The following is a 19,288-nucleotide window of genomic DNA, read 5'->3' as shown; positions in this document are numbered from 1 at the left end:
TCGTTGCATGAACACGTGACAATCATGACTTTTCATGCCAAATATCCTTTTCGCATTTGTGTCTGGACATCTACCCAAATTGGAAACATACCCATCTGGAAACTTTAAGCCTTTCACCCAATTGAACAAGATAGCTCTTGCTTCCTTGTCTATCGTATATACAGCTTTGGGATATTTTCCATTACTATCCTTTGCCAATTGAGGTCGATCACAATACTCTACCATATCTTGATGTGATTATGGATTGTCTTTGGTTTTGTCTTCAAAATTAAGAACTGTGTTAAACACATTATCAAAGACATTTTTTTCAATATGCATGACATCAATATTATGCCGAATCATGTTAGATCTCCAATAAGGCAAATCCCAAAAGATGCTTCTCTTTTTCCATCCGCAAGACTTACATATTCTTCGATTGACTTGTTCTGCATCTAACTCGGTTACTTTTCTTATGTCCAAATCACAAATTTGATTCAATATTTCCTCTCCTGTTCTATAGGGCGGTGGTGATCTTTGGACAGTTTTGCCTTTAAGAAAGTTCTTACGATCTCTCCTAAATGGGTGATGTTGGTCAAGAAACATCCGATGACAGTCAAACCATGATGTTTTCTTACCGTGGTTCAATCTAAAGGATTGTGTTTCCTCCATACAATATGGACATGCTAACTTACCTGCAGTACTCCATCCCGATAACATAGAATATGCAGGAAAGTCACTGATTGTCCACATCAAAGCTGTCCTTAGTTGAAAGTTTTGCTTTTTTGAGATGTCAAATGCTTCCACGCCTGTCTCCCACAAAAAAGTCAATTCCTTTATTAGAGGCTGCAAATAAACATCAATTTTATGTTTGGGATTGTTTGGCCCCGGAACAATGACTGTTAAGAACATATAAGCTTCTTTCATACACATTCCTGGAGGTAAATTATAAGGTGTGACAATCACTGGCCATGAAGAGTATTTGCTCCCAGACTGACTAAATGGTTGGAAACCATCAGTCCAACCTTACATTTCTTGGTTCATCAACAAAAAAAGGATGAGTGTCATTAAAGTGCTTCCAAGCCTCAGAGTCTGATGGATGACACATTACACCATCCTCTTTTGTATGCTCATGATGCCATCTCATGTCGGCAGCTGTAGCATGGGATGCATATAATCTTTGCAATCTAGGAATCAAAGGAAAATAATACATTTTCTTGTAAGGGATCAATTTCCTCTTATGAGAGCCAATACGACGCTTGTATCTATCATGGCCACAAAATGTACAAGATGTAAGGTGTTCATCATCACCCCAATACAACATACATCCTAATTCACAACAATCAATCTTTTCAACTGGTAAACCCAAGCTACGCACTACCTTTTTGGTCTGATAGTAGCTATCAAGCACTATGTTATCTTCAGGTAAAGCCTCTATCAACAATTGCATCATTTGGTTATAACCTCTCTGTGACATATTGTTTTCTATTTTAATATTTAACATTCGAGAGATAACATCAAGCTGAGAGAGGGAAGAACCGAGATACAATTTTGCATCAGCTGCTTGTAGTAAATCATATAATTTTTGGGACTCGGGATTAGGATCTTCCTCCATTGAAGGTTCACAAGGATGAGACAACTCATGTTCAATATTGCTAAAAGATTGCCAACTTGAACCTTGGGGAAAGTTAGGACCAGCTGCATCAAAAATCATTTGACGGTATGGATTATCATATCCTAATTCAGGTGTAGCACCACCATTCAAATCCTGATCAGAAGAAATCTCACCAATCACATCTTTTTCTCCTTGATGCTTCCAGATAAAATAGTTATCAACAAATCCAGACTTATAAAGGTGATGCTTAATCGTTTCAACATCCATGAACTTAAAGTTGTGACATTTTTTACATGGACATCTAACTTTATTACCGCTCATGAGATTCTGTTGCGAACATGCAAATTGGATAAATTTATCCACTCCAATTACGAAACTAGAATTTATAGCCCCTCGGCCATCCAACCTATCATACATCCAACCACGCTCTAGATTATTCATGTTCCTAATAAATGTTTAAATTTACAAAAAATAATTAGTAACAAGCACAAATCATGGACCAGAAGGTACTCTCATTCATATTCATCAAATTCGAACAAAACATGCATATTAGCAAAACAAGAACAATTCTAAAGTTCTTCACTATGCAGACTTTTAAAAAAACTTACGAACTACTAAAGCAATTATTAATTATAATCAACTTACAAAACAGTTGTTGGAACATTCTAATTTTAGTCAACTTATAGAACAATTAAAGCATTCTAATTCAAATCAACTTACTGAAGCATTCTAGTTACAGTGAACTTATTGAAACTATATAATTACTATATTATTCTCAAAATTGATGACAAATAAAAGGGATTTTAGCATTACAGTTAATTTACAGTACAAACAACACTTTCCAGTGTGTGAAAAACTAGAGCATGAAAAGAATTTGGAGCCAATACTACATTTCATCAGCAACAAACAGAAGCACATTACATGAAAAACTTTCTACTAAACAGAAGTTAGCTAATAAATTTAATCTTAGAGGTTCTTGATGACTATGTAGTTGTTTTGATAAAAAAATATGAATTGCTAATATGAGTAACTAAATCAACAACTAGGGTTGTGGGAATCATGAGCGATTAACAAATTATGACTAGTAACTAAGTAATTCTTGAATAGTGTTATTGCATGCATTGATAATTCTTTTGTTTAGAAGTCTTTTTAACGAGTTCACATGTTAAAAATCGTCTTGTTGTTACTTGCCGGACAAAGGAGGTAGTTAATAAGAAAAGAATTATCAACATAGATTTAGTGTGATACTATCTAATAGTCTAATGTCGATTGGTGCGAGGGTGAAAACTAAGCCATACATCGATGTGATGTCTAATTATACACACTATTCGGACCAAGGTGCGGGGTGAAATTCTCTAGTTGATGGACCAAGAAATTAGACATACCTAACTTATCACTTTGCATTTAATACACTAGGAAATAATTGGTATTACTAGGATTACCGCATTATTTGCTTATGGGAAACACGTATACCCTAGTTACTTTCTCATCTTGATAACAACTAAAGTTTAAATCTTGCTCACTGATTACTTATATATTTTCCTAAATTTGTTTCACAACCCCCCCCCCCCTTCTTTAATTACTTGTTTCGAAAAGACGTTGACTAAACAAACATAATCGTAAGTTAAGTTTAAGTCTAAACCATATTCCTCGTGGGATCGAGCCCAACCTACAAGTTGGGTTCTTTACTTGATAACGATTGTTTATACTTCTTTAGGGAGGTGTAATTTGAGTGTATCACTAACCACGACCCTTCAAACGGGTAGTGAAGAATTTTCAGCCTGACAGTGCTTCACTATTTCGGTCATAACTTTTTACCCCGAGATCGAAATTGGGCAAAATCGGTGGCATTTGAAAAAGGACTCAAGAAGTAATGGCCCATTTAATTCGTTTTGAACTAAGAGATAACATCTTGTAGCTCATAGTGATGGTTGTCGATTAGAGAATCTCCCAATAGAGTTAAAGTGTATTTTTGTATATCAGTTAATATGTTGAGTGATGAGTAAGTATTTTTATAAAGTTTAAAAAGATTTAATTTCTTCAATTCTTTACATTTAGTTGAGTTTATGTTTTATCTAGTGCAATTCTTTCATTCAGTTAGTTTCGCTTCAGCTATATTACGTACTAGTACATTCAAATGTACTGATATCATTTGATCTGCACCCTTTTATGATGCAGATACATATGTTCAAGATCATCAACAGGGGCTTCATTGAGATCAATCTACACTCCAGTAAGCTATTGGCCAGCCTCCTGGTATTCCGGAAGACTTCACATTTACTTTCAGTTTAGTAGTTTTGTGATGTCGTGGGCCTTGTCCCGACATCCTTCTTTGATAGTTGAGGCTTCATAGATAGATAGAGTTGACAAGTCTTTCAGTATACTTTTCTTTGAGATATTTTCGCAAATTATTATACTTATATTATTGAGTATTTTATAGACAGTTTGAGTTGAGTATTTACTTTGAGTTTAAATGTTCAAAATTTTTGTTTTAAGTCTTTTATCACTTGAGTAAGTCTTCCACTAAGCAGTCAGCCAGGCCAACAGTTTGCTTGGGGACCAAAAATGATTCTCAAGTTTCGGCAACGTCCAGGGTGTAGGCTCAGGGTGTGATATTCACGACCCAAATTTAACACATATATTCACATCACTGCACTACAACCCATATTGATATTATAATATCACTTTATTGCTATGTTAAATGGAAAAAACTACCTAATTAGACAATCATACCATATCTAGCAAATCAAGTTTTTGGTTAAAAACATCTTTAAACTACACCCCAAACTTAAACTACATCCTTAAAATATATTTTTTGACATAAAACATTCTCCAAGTATTTGAAAGTTAACAACTTTCATCCTTCTGTTAAATATTATCAAAAACCTAAAGAATCCTATTAAAACATGAGCAGTTCACATGACTATCAACAAAAGTTTTTCTGCATAATTCATTTCATGCTATAAAAATCTCTTGAAAAAAAAGAATACTAAAAAACATGGACATCATTGTTTACTCAAACAAAAAATGTTAGGAAGGTCTCAAGATATATGATTTGTTTTTTTCTCATTTACCAACAAAAAGAAGTTGGCGCTTAATTATTTTCACATTTTTCAAAGTTCAATTGTATTAAGATCAATAATTTTTCAGAGCAATCTGATATTGAAGTGATCAAAATTCTGATTATGTCTCACATTCATGCTTCATTCTCCATTATTAGAAATGGAAGTTGCCAAGAAACACCGCTTCTCAAAAATTCAATTAAGAAAGAAATATATTTCACCTAATAATTATTTTTCATATTAAATCACATGAAAAATAAGTTTTTTGAAAATTTTCAAATTAAAAGATTTTGCAGTGCTAAATTCAATTGCCGAAAAAATTTACAATAATATTTTTCGCGTATCTCAAAATAATAAATATGAAGGAGTGACTTGATTTTTGCGGGATCTGTTAGTTTGTTGAAAAAATAATTCTTATCTTTCCCCCCCCCCCCCCCCCGGTCATTCTCTCGCTCGCTTTCTCCCCTTTTGACCTCACTCTCTCTCCTCTTTTTGCTCCCCCTCTCTCGCTCTCTACCTTTTTTTTCTCACTCATTCTCCCCCTCGCTCTATCCTTCTTTCTCTTGCTTGTTTTCCCCTCGTCGCTCTATCCCTCTTCCTCTCGCTCTCTTCCACTTCCTCTCTTCGCTCTTTATGCTTAATGAGATGGCACGTAAAGGCAATTGATGTTCATATGTCAATATCGGATACATGGATATAGTGATGAATGTATTCATATATATATATATATATCATTGATATCAGCTACACTAATGAAATTGATATCGGATAAATTGAATGAAATTGATATAAAATATATCAGATTAAATTAATTTTGGATACAAAAAAACGTGAATTTGATATTAGATATATAGATACATTAAATTTTGAAACTTAGATACAATGTGAAATAAAAATACATATAAAATAGATGGACCAAAGAGGTACAAAGGAGATAAACGAGATACATTCGCTAGATAGAGGTAAATAATGTGTATCTAGAGTTAACTCAAACAAAATATATAATTATTGAAACTATCAATGCCCTTAAACAAGTGGATTTATGGTGTTTGCCTGTGTTAATTGGACAAATTATGCAAAGTATCACTCGACCCTTTGCTTTAACTCAAAAATTGGTTCAATTTTCAAAATTACCAAAATTGACCAAATTGGCTATTGCTTCATGTATAATTTGTTAATGTATAATTAAGCTATATAAAGCTTTTTGAGTGTATCATAATATATAATCAATGTATAATTCATGTATTGATAAAGAATATTGTATAATTATTATATATTTTTGACAAATTATATTGCATAGGTTTCCTATGGCTTTTGACTATTTTTTTTTTGGGGGAAATTAGTAAACTAGTCAAAAATTCTAACATAATTATTAAAAACATCTATAGTTTAAAAATATTAGTAAAAATGTCAAAATGTCAATATTTTTGAAAATATTGTGTATCCTAATTTAGTTCCTATTTTACCTCACCTTAATTACCATTTTCAACTCATTCTCTCTCATATGTTTTCACAAAAAAAAAGTATTTTCTCTCATTGATTTCCCTCATCCTATTCTTCTTCATCTTTCAACTCCCGCTTCTCTCTCTTCCATTCTTTTCGGGGTTTTTTTTTGGAAATTGAAAAATATATCTCTAAAGATATTCACAACAATCCCTTGGATTAAGGTATGCATCTTTATCCGATTTTTAGATTTGTTTACTGAATTTATTTTTATTTAAATCATTCAAAATTTTCGTTTGATCAATTTCGTTTAGGGTTTGAAAACCTCAAAATCACTCTCTAATGGCCGAATCTAAGAGGATTACAAGAGGTATCCAACTAAATCAACAATTTTCTAGCAATATAAAATAGTATGCATATTGAAATAAAATAGTATTCAAAATTCATAAGTATACGTATTGATATAAAATAGTATTGTCATTGTCTATGGATATTGTGGGTTTGTTAGTATAGATATTGTATTCCTTAATTTTTTTTTTAATTTTGTAGTTATGGACATTCTGTTAGTTTTGATAATATACCCACATACTTGGACTCATCATACCTATGTATCATTTTCTAGTTGTGGACATTGTAAGAGTGTTAATTGTATCCAGACAATTGAAGATACATATTTACTTTATATAGTTGTATTCATTTTTTAAGAAATAGTGATGATATTTCATATTGTATTCATGTTTTATTATTTGATGGTTTTGTATTCATTATGTTATATTTGTTGTATGTATTTTGTGTGCAGTATAGTTTGTTTTGTGATAAAACATGTTTTGGTCATTATATGAGAATCACGTATTCATTAACTATTGAATTTTAATTTGTTTGGAAGTTTTGACATTAAAGTTTTTTAAATTTCCCGAGTAGTTATAATTTTTTTGGATGATGAGACAGAGTCTTACTAATGCACAAGTGAATACAGATTCAAATTTGGCTTTGGTGAAAAAAATCAAAAAAAGGAATATAGTAGACGAAGAAGACGAAGAAAGAGAGAGTGAGAGAATAAGGTTGCAAAAATTGTATTCATATTAATATTTGTTTGTCAATTGTTTTTCTTTTACTCGACATTTGTATTTTTATTAAGAACATTGTATTTCTTTTTTAATTTGTAGTCAATCCAATTGGTATGCCATATGGATTTGTATTTCCTAAGTGTTGATGTATCCTATTTCTTTCACAATCCATTTGTATTTTTTTAGAATATTGTATTCTTTCTCAAAAGATTGTATTATTTTCACTATATATGCTATTTTCTTCCAAATTTTGTATCCTTTCTTAAATCGTATTCATATGTAATGATTAGATTAGATTGAGATGCAATCAATAATATTTTTATAATACAAATAAAAGAAAAATATATTTGGCAGTCATGTAATACAATTTTATCACTGGATACACTTTTTAGTTTTCACTATGAAAGTAAAATACATACATGACTCAATCATGAATACAATATAGTTACGTGGATAACTATTATGTCTGGAGCAATGATAGCTTTAAGATCATCCTATCGAATGGTTGGTGGTAGTTTCCTCCCGTACATCAAGGACACACCAAACACAAGTGAAAAAAAAAAAGTAAACTCAAATGTCGAAAACAAAAATTAGAAATAAAAAAATTACATGAAAAAATTGGTTGGATGTTTAAGAAAACAAAAATTGGAACACCAAATAAGATTAGATCTCATCCGTAGCAAAACGGGGATGAACAAGGCACCAAGCAACAAATTCAGCAGAAATTTGAACTTTCAGCCCAACGTCGATTTGTATGCCTATTTGTTTGTATGGATCTCCTTTTTTCCGACAAAAACTTTAATCAATTGTCTTGTCTTCTATGGAGAAGGAAGATCATCAATGGAGAATTGAAAGTCGTTAATAAAGGATGAGGAAGATGAGAGAAGTTGTCGTCTATTTTAGTCTCTTAATCTGTATCAATCTCTTTTTTTTGGGCAAAAATCTTGTCTTGCTTTCTACGAAGAAGGAGGATCATCAATGGAGAATTGAAAGTCGTTAATGGATGATGAAGAAGAGAGAGATATTTTGTGCCTATTTTAGTCTCCTAAGATGTAAAGTAAGTAATAATATATTTTCAGCACTATTTACTTAATTTGAAAGATTCTCTCCCCTGATTTTCTCTAATTTGTTATTTGCTTAGTTGTACTTTATTAAGTTAAATTAAAGAAAAAAATTACATAAATCAACAATATAACAAATTAAAATATTGACATTTTTAATAAATATTGAAATTGTAGCTAAAGGATCTTATTAAATGTTAAAATATTGACATTTTGAAAATTTCCTTTTTTTATATATATATATATATGGCATAATACATATATTGACCCCTAAACTTGGCTTCAAATTTTAACTTTGACCTCCAACTTTCATAATGCACAAATAGGCACTTTAACTATCCTACCTTTAAATAAATAAACACGCGATTTTTGGAGCCAAAAGCGTGAAATGCACGCGCTGCCACGTGTATTAGTGACCCACTCAATGGTTGCCAACCTATTCAATGCATGTGGGCCCGTTTTCCTGTCTATTTGACACCTTTTTAATTTGTCATGCATTTATTTTAATGGATATGGACCCCACCTCACTAATTCCATTCCCTTCTCTTTATTTTTGCCTCACAACTTCTTCCTTCACTTTCATTTTGTGGTAAATTAATATTTGAAAATGTCAATTATTTAATTTATAATTTATTTGTCTTATTTCTTTTTTTAATTTATGTGTATTCAAAGATTACATTTAAGATACTATAAATTATTAGACTTAATATTTAAAAAAATTTATTACAAATTTGAAAATTACGTAATATACACTATTAATTACAATAATTACTAATTTAAAATATTTTTTCAATCTAATAAGAGCCTACAAACACACTATACGTTATATTTAAAAGTACTATAAATCATAATTAAAATATANAATTGAAAGTCGTTAATAAAGGATGAGGAAGATGAGAGAAGTTGTCGTCTATTTTAGTCTCTTAATCTGTATCAATCTCTTTTTTTTGGGCAAAAATCTTGTCTTGCTTTCTACGAAGAAGGAGGATCATCAATGGAGAATTGAAAGTCGTTAATGGATGATGAAGAAGAGAGAGATATTTTGTGCCTATTTTAGTCTCCTAAGATGTAAAGTAAGTAATAATATATTTTCAGCACTATTTACTTAATTTGAAAGATTCTCTCCCCTGATTTTCTCTAATTTGTTATTTGCTTAGTTGTACTTTATTAAGTTAAATTAAAGAAAAAAATTACATAAATCAACAATATAATAAATTAAAATATTGACATTTTTAATAAATATTGAAATTGTAGCTAAAGGATCTTATTAAATGTTAAAATATTGACATTTTGAAAATTTCCTTTATATATATATATATATTTATTGTAAAGTAACTATCCAAATTGAGTGGGAACCCTTTCCATTTTGGTCGAATTAGCCCAATCTCCAAACTTGGCCCAAGTATTCCAAGATGACACAAAAGAAGATGAAGTCGGTGAGGGGGACATTAGCAAATCGAGAAGCTACACCAAAGGCAGCGATGATGAAGATATCCAATTCAAATACCACAAAGGGGAATCAGATTAGCGATAGCAAAAAGTTCAATCTTTCCAGATGCCAACAAAAGAAAAAGAAGAAATCCATTGCAAATACCACTCGGATTACGATAGCAAAAAGTTCGATGTTTCCAGATGCCAACAACAGAAGAAGAAGAATAAGAAATCAGTTCATACTTGCCAAGGTATCCCTCCCTCTGATGTATTATACTCTGTACTAGTTGGTTGAATGGATGGATGGGGCTGGCTAATTTTATTTTAAAAAAATTAAACTGCAGAGATGGATATTGTTGCTCATTCTCAGGTGACTCGATTGAGTTTAATTGTTGTTTTTCTTATATATATATAAATTATGTTTATTATTATTATTATTTTGTCTAGGGTTCAATTTTTTCTCAACAAGACTTGATGTGGGAGATCCTCAGTTGGTTACCTGTGCGATCTCTTTTGCGATTCAAATGTGTTGCAAAATCTTGGGACATAACATCGGATCCTTACTTTCAGATGAAGCATCAACGCCATCATGCCAATTCCACAAAATTTCTTGTTGTCCATTGCAACCTCAATAGGGATGATAACTTCTATTCTACTTCTTCTTTATCCTCCCCTGATGATGTACAAAAACTTGATGATCTCCCTCCAAAGAGTCACATACTTTTTGGTTCTTGTCATGGCTTGTTTCTTATCGGGGTTGGTAGTTCTAATAATCAGGTTCTATTGTGGAACCCCTCTACAAGGGAATCAATACTACTTCCCCCTCCCGAATTTGGAATATTAAATTCTTATTTTGCATTGGGATACGATCAAACTACTAATGACTACGTGGTACTTACAATTCACGATGACATGACACTAACCCCTGTAGACCCACACTGTGGAATTCTTGCCCTAAAAAGTGCTTCTTGGAGAAAAGTCTGTATCAAGACACCTACGTTGTTTTGCCCCTGTAGGGATAGCTTTGGTACATGTATGGTATTTATACATGGAGCATTTCATTGGCTTCCTTGCGATTTTCTTGTGGTTTCATTAAGTATTTCAAATCAGACACTTACAGAGATACCATTTCCAGATCAAATGTGCAATCGGCAGCCTCCCAACCTTGGCATCAAACAATGTAGCCTTTCAGTATTGGAAGGAATGCTTTGTATTTCTTCCTCTTGGAGAAGGATTGATGGGGTGGATACTACTTTTATGTTGTGGGCAATGAAAGACTATGGTGTCAAGGAATCTTGGATTCAATTATTTAAAATTAACTTTATCGGACTTGATTTAGCCAAATCGATTTATAGGTTTCCGGATGGTGATGTACTATTTGACGTCTACACTTCAGGCGAAGGAGGGTTTTGTAGGTCACTCAGGACATCCAAAGGACCAATTCAATTATGGTTTGATTGGTTTCATTCATTTTATGAATATAGTACCATTTTTGATGTAACTACTTTCACGGAGAGTTTAATCTCTCCAAAATCACTTCTTTAATATTTAGTTATGTATTGATTGAAACATTTTTATGTAACAAACTCTTGGTCTTATATTAAATTTTATTTTGTCATTTCTGAATTGATCTAATTTGTTGGATGTACCTGAATCCTGTGAGGTTAAAATTATATGTGAAGGTAAGTAAATGGTTGAGCTGCAGATGTTTGAATACCCTTATGTTGCGTGTCATGCCACCTAACCTTTACTTGAAAGTTCAAGTACAAAATTTATGCTCAATAATTCGGATGTGAAACTCAAAAAAAAAAAATGTGTTTTTAACCCTTTACTCTTAAATTAGTATATTATAATATGTTACTAAATTATAATGTGAGTTCTAAGTTTAATTGTTGTTGGTTGGACTTAGACATTTTATGTGTTTTTAGTCTCTCTACCTTTTTTTTTTATCACGATAATGATGTAGCCACGTGTGCTGAAGGGTCATCAATTGAACACCTATTTAAAAAATTATATGAAGTATATAGGTCAAATTCTTGGGTTAATAGCGACACCTATTTAAAAAATTATATGAAGTATATAGGCCATATTCTTGGGTTATTGGCTATTATGAGCCTTATCCGGTTTCATTAAGATGAGGTATATGAAAAGATACCTTTACTAGATCCAATGTGGCATCATCGTATTCATTGTGTGGGTACTTTTATGTTGTTGACAATGAAACGTTATGGTGTCAAGAAATCTTGGACTCAATTATTAAACATAAAATTGTCCCATCTTTATATAGGCAAGTCCATTTATAGGTTTGCAGATGGTGATCTGCAATAAAAAACTTCAGTCAGTAAGGACATCCAAAGGACCATTTTGATTATAGTCTAGTTCATTGGTTAAACGTGGTAACATATAGTTGAAATAATTACTTTCAATGAGAGTTTGATCGATTCAGAATTACTTATTTAATATTTGATTATGTTGATCATGTAACAAACTCTTGGTCTTATGAAGTTTATTTATTGATCTCTCCAATATTACTTGTATTTGAGAAATTTGTAGGCATTAAGAAAGTGTTGCTGCAAAGAAGGTGAACTTTACAATGCAACTTACAGATTCCAACTTTCTTACATGAGTTTCTTCTCAAAATCTTCCTTCACTACATCAAAATGATTTTTAGCAGTAATTAATTAACAAAAATAGCTTAATTACCACTAAATATGTATATTTAGAGGCAATTAGCACTCTCTCTAAAGCCTATTACGACATTGATCCACTGACAATAAACTAATGTTAGTAAAGACTTATACTCTTTGTTAATATGCATATTTATTATCGTTAAAAACTGTTTTTGTTATAGTGTCCGTTAAGTGAATAAATTCCATTGTTCTAACAAATGATCACAATACATCGATGTCTTCTTTGGCTTTATTGTGGAAATTGTCATTCAGATAAAGACTTAAAGAGTGGCTACATAGAGAGATTAGTCTAGGCAACATAGTATCTATTAGGTGCTACATGATAAAGTATTAAGGATTGTGACATGAGACTTTTTTATTAAGAGAAAAGGAAAGGTTTTTTCTTTTTTTAATTGAAGACGACATCTAAAAGAAATTATTTTATTTATTAAGGTTCTTCTTTGAAATTGAGTTAATATGACATTCAGAATTTACCTTTTTTGAATTCCTAATTAAAAGAGTCTAATTGAAACACTTAATTATTAATTAATGTGTTTAATTGAAATACGACTTAGAGCTTGTTTGACACTGTTGTTAGAAGGTCAGAAACACTTATTTTGAGAAAAAAAAAAACTCTTATATTGAAAAATTAAGTGTTTGTCAAATCAGTAAAAGTGCTTTTAAATGAAAGCAGAAACAATTTTTCTATGATTGAGAAAAAACTGAAATTTTCTGTTGTTTTAAAAAAGTAGCAGAATTTTTTTTTTTTCAATACTAAAATATCCTTTTCACATATACAATTTATCAATATATTTATTATTAATTAATTAGCATATTTCATAAGTTTGTTCATTTAAGAATTTTAATTTTTTATTTTTATAATAAATTTTATAATTTATTTTACATTTATATATTATTATTTTATATATTTTGTGTACTATTTTGTAGAATTAGAAAAAAGGTAACACCAATTTTTTTTCAAGATTAGGGAAAAGAAGAAAAAAAAATAACAATTAAAGATTTCAGCCTCCCAAAAAAGATATAATATTGATTGAAAATTTAAACATGTAATTACAATTTTTTTTAAAATATAAATTTAATCAATTTTTTTACAATAGATATGTAAAGTAGTTTCTCTCTATAAAATAATTTTAATATTAGAAGTACGTTAATAGTTTTTCTTTTTTTGTAATTTGACTCTTGAAAGCACTTTTTATAAAAGATTAGCCAAACGCAATTTGCTTATGAAATACACTTTTCAAATGAATTAGCCAATCAGGAATTGTATCTTTTTTCATAAGCATTTTTCTAAAAAGTCATTTTTTAAAAAAAAGTGCTTCTAAAAATAAGTTGTTTTTAGCACATTAAACTGTTTGACATTGCTTTTGGGAGGCCAAAAGTGTTTTTTCTTGAGAAAACAAGTATTTTTTTTTATAAAAAAATTAAGTGTTTGACAAATTCTTAAAATTGCTTTTAAATGGAAGCAGAAGTAGTTTTTCTGTTGTTGGGATGGAGCTAAAAAATTTTGCTTCTTAAAAACAACAGAAGCAAATTTTTTTTAAGGACTAAAATATCCCTTCCATATATACATATTTACCTATATATCCCTTATTAATTAACATATCTCATAAGTTTGGTTAAGTTTCATTCAAAAAAATTATTTTTAATTTTTAATTTTATATAATAAATTTTCTATTTTATTCTATATTTATATATTATTTTACGTTTTATTTTACAGAATTAGAAATAAAGGTAACGACAATATTTTTGTGGGATTGAAAATACGAAGGACTTTATTATTTTTTTTTTTTGGGGGGGGGGGGATTTCTTTTATATAGTGGTTTAATTTGTGGAATAGTTTTAAAATTTATTTTGCTTGATATTTTTAATTATATTCAAATCATCATGTTAATATTATATTAATAATTAATTTATTTACCTATGTATAATATTGATCAAAAATTTGAATATGTACATTAATTTTAATTAATTTTTTAATAGATATTTAAAATAATTTGTCTCTATAAATTAATCTTAATATTAAAAGCACCTTGATAGTTATCCTTTTTTCGTAATTTGACTCTCAAAATCACTTTGTAAAAAGGATTAGTCAAACATAATTTGCTTATCAAAAGCATTTTCAAATGAATTAGACAAACACAAATTATTATTTTTTCAAAAGCGTTTTTTTATAAAGTCATTTTAAAAAAGTACTTCTACAAATAAACAGGTTTTAGTAGCAATGCTAAACATGCTCTCAGTTTGAGTATCTAACTAGATTATCCTGCGACAATATAAAGATTGCATGTAAAAATAATAAATAATGGATTATAATAAATGCAATAATATATTTATGTAAATAAAAAAATTACAATATATGCAATAATATATTTATTCAAATAAACAAAATGTGTTTTTTCTAAATTGCTATGAATATCTTAAATTTAACTCTTTCACCCAATTTGATTTCGTATATAAATATGTATCTTGTTCCAATAACAATTATAGTTCACCAAGTATTTCTCAAGGAAAAACCAATTTTAATATATTTATAATTAACTTACTGGTTATAAAACTTAAATCATTAAAATGTTTCTATATCAAAATTGATTCTTAATCCTAAAAATAAAAAAGAAATATAATACATGATAAATAATACTATAGTAGTAATTAGTATTATAATAATAAATTATTACTAATAAGTTAAAATTTTCTTCTCTCCTATAAGGCAATTAGGACTCTAAATTTATTTTACCAAATTAGTTTAAGTATTTTGTTTTCTGAGTTACCAAATAAAGAATTATTTACCATTCTTGTTTCATCATGTTAGCAATAAGAATTAAGAACTACGTACGACGCTATAAGACTAGGCCTGCTACTGCCAAAGTTAGAATAGAACGTTGATTAATGAAGAGAAAATAATTCAATCCTCTCATACACTACTCTGTGTTTTCTTTTGTTGATGAACAATTTTTCTCTTTAGTTGCCTCCCCATTTATATGAGAATACAATCCAGACACTCCTGCAACACAGAAAACAACTCAGTATACTTATTGAAGAGAAACAATATCATTCAATTTCACAATGAAACTCCGAAGCAAGAATGGGCTACAATTCACGCCGGCATGTAAGTACTCAATTAATTTATTTATAGCCTAAATCTTTGATTATATGGAAATCTGAAAAAAAAAAAAAAAGTTGAGTTACAGAACGCAACTAATATTTCACATAAAGAATAAATATCAATTTTTTTTAACAAAAGTTATAAGAATTATAGAAATTTAATATTTGTAGTGCATATTCTAAATTTGTATGAAATAGTACATTTTGTGTTTGTTCCACTTATTAGAATACCACAAGCATATTTGAAAATTCAGAAGTGCACACAGTTAAAGTGAAGTAATCATAAACTATGATACATATAAGTCAACTTTTTAAGAACTGTAGTTTGCATAATTCAAATTCAAAATTAATTTAGATTTTCATTATTGGTTACATATTTTTGTGTTGGATTTGTATCATTTACATTTTCTATTGGAGATGTTTATTGTTATAACACTAATAGATTCTACTTTTTCTTTTACACGACAGATAAAGGCGAAGATTCATATATGTACACCATTAAATTACACTATAAGGGTTGGTGGGTGTTTGAGCCAGTGATGAACTATGTTAATGGACATATAACTTATTATGACTATTGCAATCGAAATGAAAATTCCATTATTCAGATGAGGCAGTGTATGAAAAAGTTTAACGTCAATGATAAAAAGGTGAAATTTTGGTTCAAGTTTGTGCCTTATTTTGAGATGAGTATAAGACTTTTGACAACTGATTTAGATATGTATAACCTTGTCTACAAAATACCTAACAGTAGAAATATTTGTTGAGCACATGGAAGAGGACCAATGGAACTATGATGTAGCTGATTCCGAGGGCAACCCACTACAAGGCGGAGAAGATTTGATAGATGTGAATGTAACAGAGAAAAGTGATGAGAGTGATGCCACATGTGAAGAATGTGAGTCATTTAATGACTCTGATTATTCCTTGGAAGAAGATGATATGATTTTTGATAAAATCGTTGACTCTACTGTAGAATGGATTGGCCTTAATGGGAGAAACAGAGAAAATCAAGTGAAAGAAAAAACGATGGAGGTTGGAGTTGCCTCAAACATGTTGGCTATGTTTCCCAATGACACTAAAGAAAATGATTGTGCTACATCAGATGAGGAATTAATGAGTTTACATGGAGATTCTGATGATGAAAATCTTAAAAGATCCACTGTTTTTAACCCAACTAGGGATTTGGAGGATCCAAAATTTAAGTTTACACTTAATATGATTTTCAGCAATAGCAAAGAATTCAAGTGGGCAGTTGAGGTACATGATGTGTTCCAAAAAAAAGACATCAAGTTTAAGAATAACGAAAGTGCAAGGTCGAGGGCCATTTGTAAGGTGTCAAGTTGCAAATGGTTCATATTTGCATCAAAGTCTAATCAAGATGAACCTGTCAAGATCAAGACAATAGACCCTGACCATTCTTGTGGCAAACAAAGAGATAACAAGACTATTGACTCTGGATTTTTGGCTAAGAAGTACGTAGAAGAATTTAGAATAAATCCAAGTTGGGGAGTAAAAGAATTTCAAACTCATGTGATGAGGACTCATAATTATACTATTACTCGAACCCAAGCTTATATGGCAAAGAGGAAGGCATTAGATCTAATTACAGGAACTAAAGAAGAACAATTTGATATGTTATGGGATTACTGTGCTGAGCTAAGGAGGAGTAATCCAAGGACTACATGTATTTTGAAGCTAGATGAAAATCCAAAAACAATGGTTAATGATAGAAAAAGATTTTTGAAACTTTATATATGTTTTGCAGCTTGCAAACAGGGCATTTTAGCCGGATGTCGACCGATAATAGGGGTTGATGGATATCATTTGAAAGGGCACCAATAGGGGAGTCAACTATTTACAACAGTAGGCATTGATGGAAGTGACAACATATATCCTATTGCATTCGCAATTGTAGAAGGTGAACTAAAGGAAACGTGGAAGTGGGTGGAAATGGTTCCTAACGCTTCTTGATGAGGACCTAGGAATATCACAAAACCCTTTTGCATGGACTTTCATTTATGATCAACAAAAGGGTTTAATTCCAGCATTTGATGAGATAATGCCAGATGTGGCACACAGATTTTGTGTGAGACATCTACCCAATAATTTCAAAACTGAAGGTTTTGGAGGACAAACACTGAAGGATATCCTATGGAAAGCTGCTAGGGCAACTACAGAACCTGAATTCTCCAAGCATATGAAAGATATGGAAAAAATAGATCCAAAAGCTCCAGAATGGTTTATTAATAAGCCACCAAGTCACTGGTCAAGATCTTTTTTCTCTTCTTTTCCAAAAATGTGATGTGTTGTTAAACAATTTGTGTGAGTCATTCAATAGTGTACTTATACATGTAAGAGACAAGTATATTTGGATAATGATTGAATCAATTCCAAACATCAAAAGAACAGAGATAAAATGATGAAGAACTGCCAGAGAATCTGTCCCAAAATCATGTTGAAGCTAGGAAAATATAAGGCAAAAGCGGCTGAATGTATTGCCATTAAATCTGATCAATTCCACTACCAGATTGAGGACATCTATCTTAGACTACTCTCTGTTGATCATAAAGATAAGACATGTTCGTGTAGGAGATGGGACTTAACAGGATTACCTTGTAATCATGCTATTGCAGCTATATGGGTTACGAAGGATGAGCCTGAAATATATGTTCATGAATGTTATACACTTGATCTGTACATGAAGAGTTACAGTCCATCCATCCTGCCAATTGTGAGCTTTGAGCAATGGCGTAAGACAGGTATTGAACCACCATTGCCACCAATATACAAAGCACAACCAGGGAGACCAAGAAAACTAAGGAAGAGAGGGATTGACGAGACAACTAAAAAAGAATCAGATTCTGGAAAGCTTACCTTGTTAAAAGCATCAACAAAAGGCAGAAAAAAGAAGTGTGGAACATTAGGGCACAATAGTAGAAAGTGCCCTATTCTTATGGAGAGAATCCACTCTGAAGTTCAACAGCAACAAATTCATCAAGTCAGAAAGGAAGGCCCTTCTACACCTAATAATGCAACAGAAGTAAGTAGTCAAATAAATTGGTTCTTTTCAGTTATTGTTGTCTACTTAATGATGCAATAGAAGTAGTCAAACAAGTCCAGGATAATGATACAATTTTTTTTATTGTAGGGTTCAAGCATCATTATTGAGAGTGCGACATCAATGCAGTCCAATTCTTTTATAGCTGAACAAACTGTAATTACCTTTCTTGTTATCTACTAATGTTTCTTGTAACCGACTTACTATCTTCTAATGCTGCTTGTATCCGACTTACTATCTGACATTTTTTCTTATATATATAGGTCAATCAACTTAACCAACCAAGGGTACCAAAAGAGCAATTGAGAAGTTCTGCTTTCATTTTAGAAGAAATTGGTGAGCATCCAGAGAAGTTACAAGACCACTCTTTATCGAGAGAATGGGAACATAATACGTACCAATATCAAAATTACAAGAAGTACTTTCTCAAAGTAGCAAGAGGGTGGGAAGTGATCCACGGGCCAAGAAAAAAAATGTTCCTTAAATAAAGAAGTACATACACAAGTTTAGATCTAGTTCTTTCATTATGACGTTGAAGTTATTCATGTCCATGGATGATTTTGTTTTCTTTTTTGAAACTTTATGCAACTTAAATAGTTACTTTTCCATGGTCAGTCTTCATAACTGTTCTTCAATATGACGCGAGAAAGAATTTTTATTGAGTTCCACAAGGATAAAATCTATGAAAGACGAGAGAATCAATTATTGAATTCTCATGAGAATTTGAAGTTACTAATTTAAAATTTATGCATCAACTTTAAGTTCACAAAATATTAGTTT

The 19,288-nt window shown here is 30.8% G+C and overlaps 2 protein-coding genes and 1 pseudogene across 4 annotated transcripts; 2 read left to right on the top strand and 1 right to left on the bottom strand.

Annotated features, from left to right (window-relative positions):
• Positions 1 to 991: 991 nt before the first annotated feature.
• Positions 992 to 1,858, bottom strand: LOC125868409 (uncharacterized). The gene has a single exon (XM_049549066.1). It carries the CDS (start codon positions 1,856 to 1,858, stop codon positions 992 to 994), a length of 867 nt encoding a protein of 288 aa, XP_049405023.1.
• Positions 1,859 to 9,626: 7,768 nt separating this feature from the next.
• On the top strand, positions 9,627 to 11,281 carry LOC125867720 (putative F-box protein At1g47790). 3 transcript variants are annotated; one of them, XM_049548288.1, is made up of 3 exons: positions 9,627 to 9,906; positions 10,000 to 10,025; positions 10,791 to 11,281. In XM_049548288.1, the coding sequence occupies exons 1-3, from the start codon at positions 9,637 to 9,639 to the stop codon at positions 10,837 to 10,839; spliced, it is 345 nt and encodes a 114-aa protein (XP_049404245.1). In that variant the 5' UTR covers positions 9,627 to 9,636; the 3' UTR covers positions 10,840 to 11,281. The 3 variants fall into 3 exon arrangements, with proteins under 3 accessions (XP_049404245.1, XP_049404244.1, XP_049404243.1); XM_049548287.1 differs by having other exon boundaries at positions 10,103 to 11,281; XM_049548286.1 differs by lacking the exon at positions 10,000 to 10,025 and having other exon boundaries at positions 10,103 to 11,281.
• A 4,937-nt stretch (positions 11,282 to 16,218) lies between these two features.
• LOC125868408 (uncharacterized) lies at positions 16,219 to 18,996 on the top strand (annotated as a pseudogene).
• The last annotated feature ends 292 nt before the right edge of the window (positions 18,997 to 19,288 follow it).

The sequence above is a fragment of the Solanum stenotomum genome, chromosome 6, assembly GCF_019186545.1.
Source record: "Solanum stenotomum isolate F172 chromosome 6, ASM1918654v1, whole genome shotgun sequence".
Classification (NCBI taxonomy): domain Eukaryota; kingdom Viridiplantae; phylum Streptophyta; class Magnoliopsida; order Solanales; family Solanaceae; genus Solanum; species Solanum stenotomum.
The sequence above is the reverse complement of the archived record's forward strand: the minus strand, read 5'-3'. Positions and strand labels throughout refer to the sequence as shown.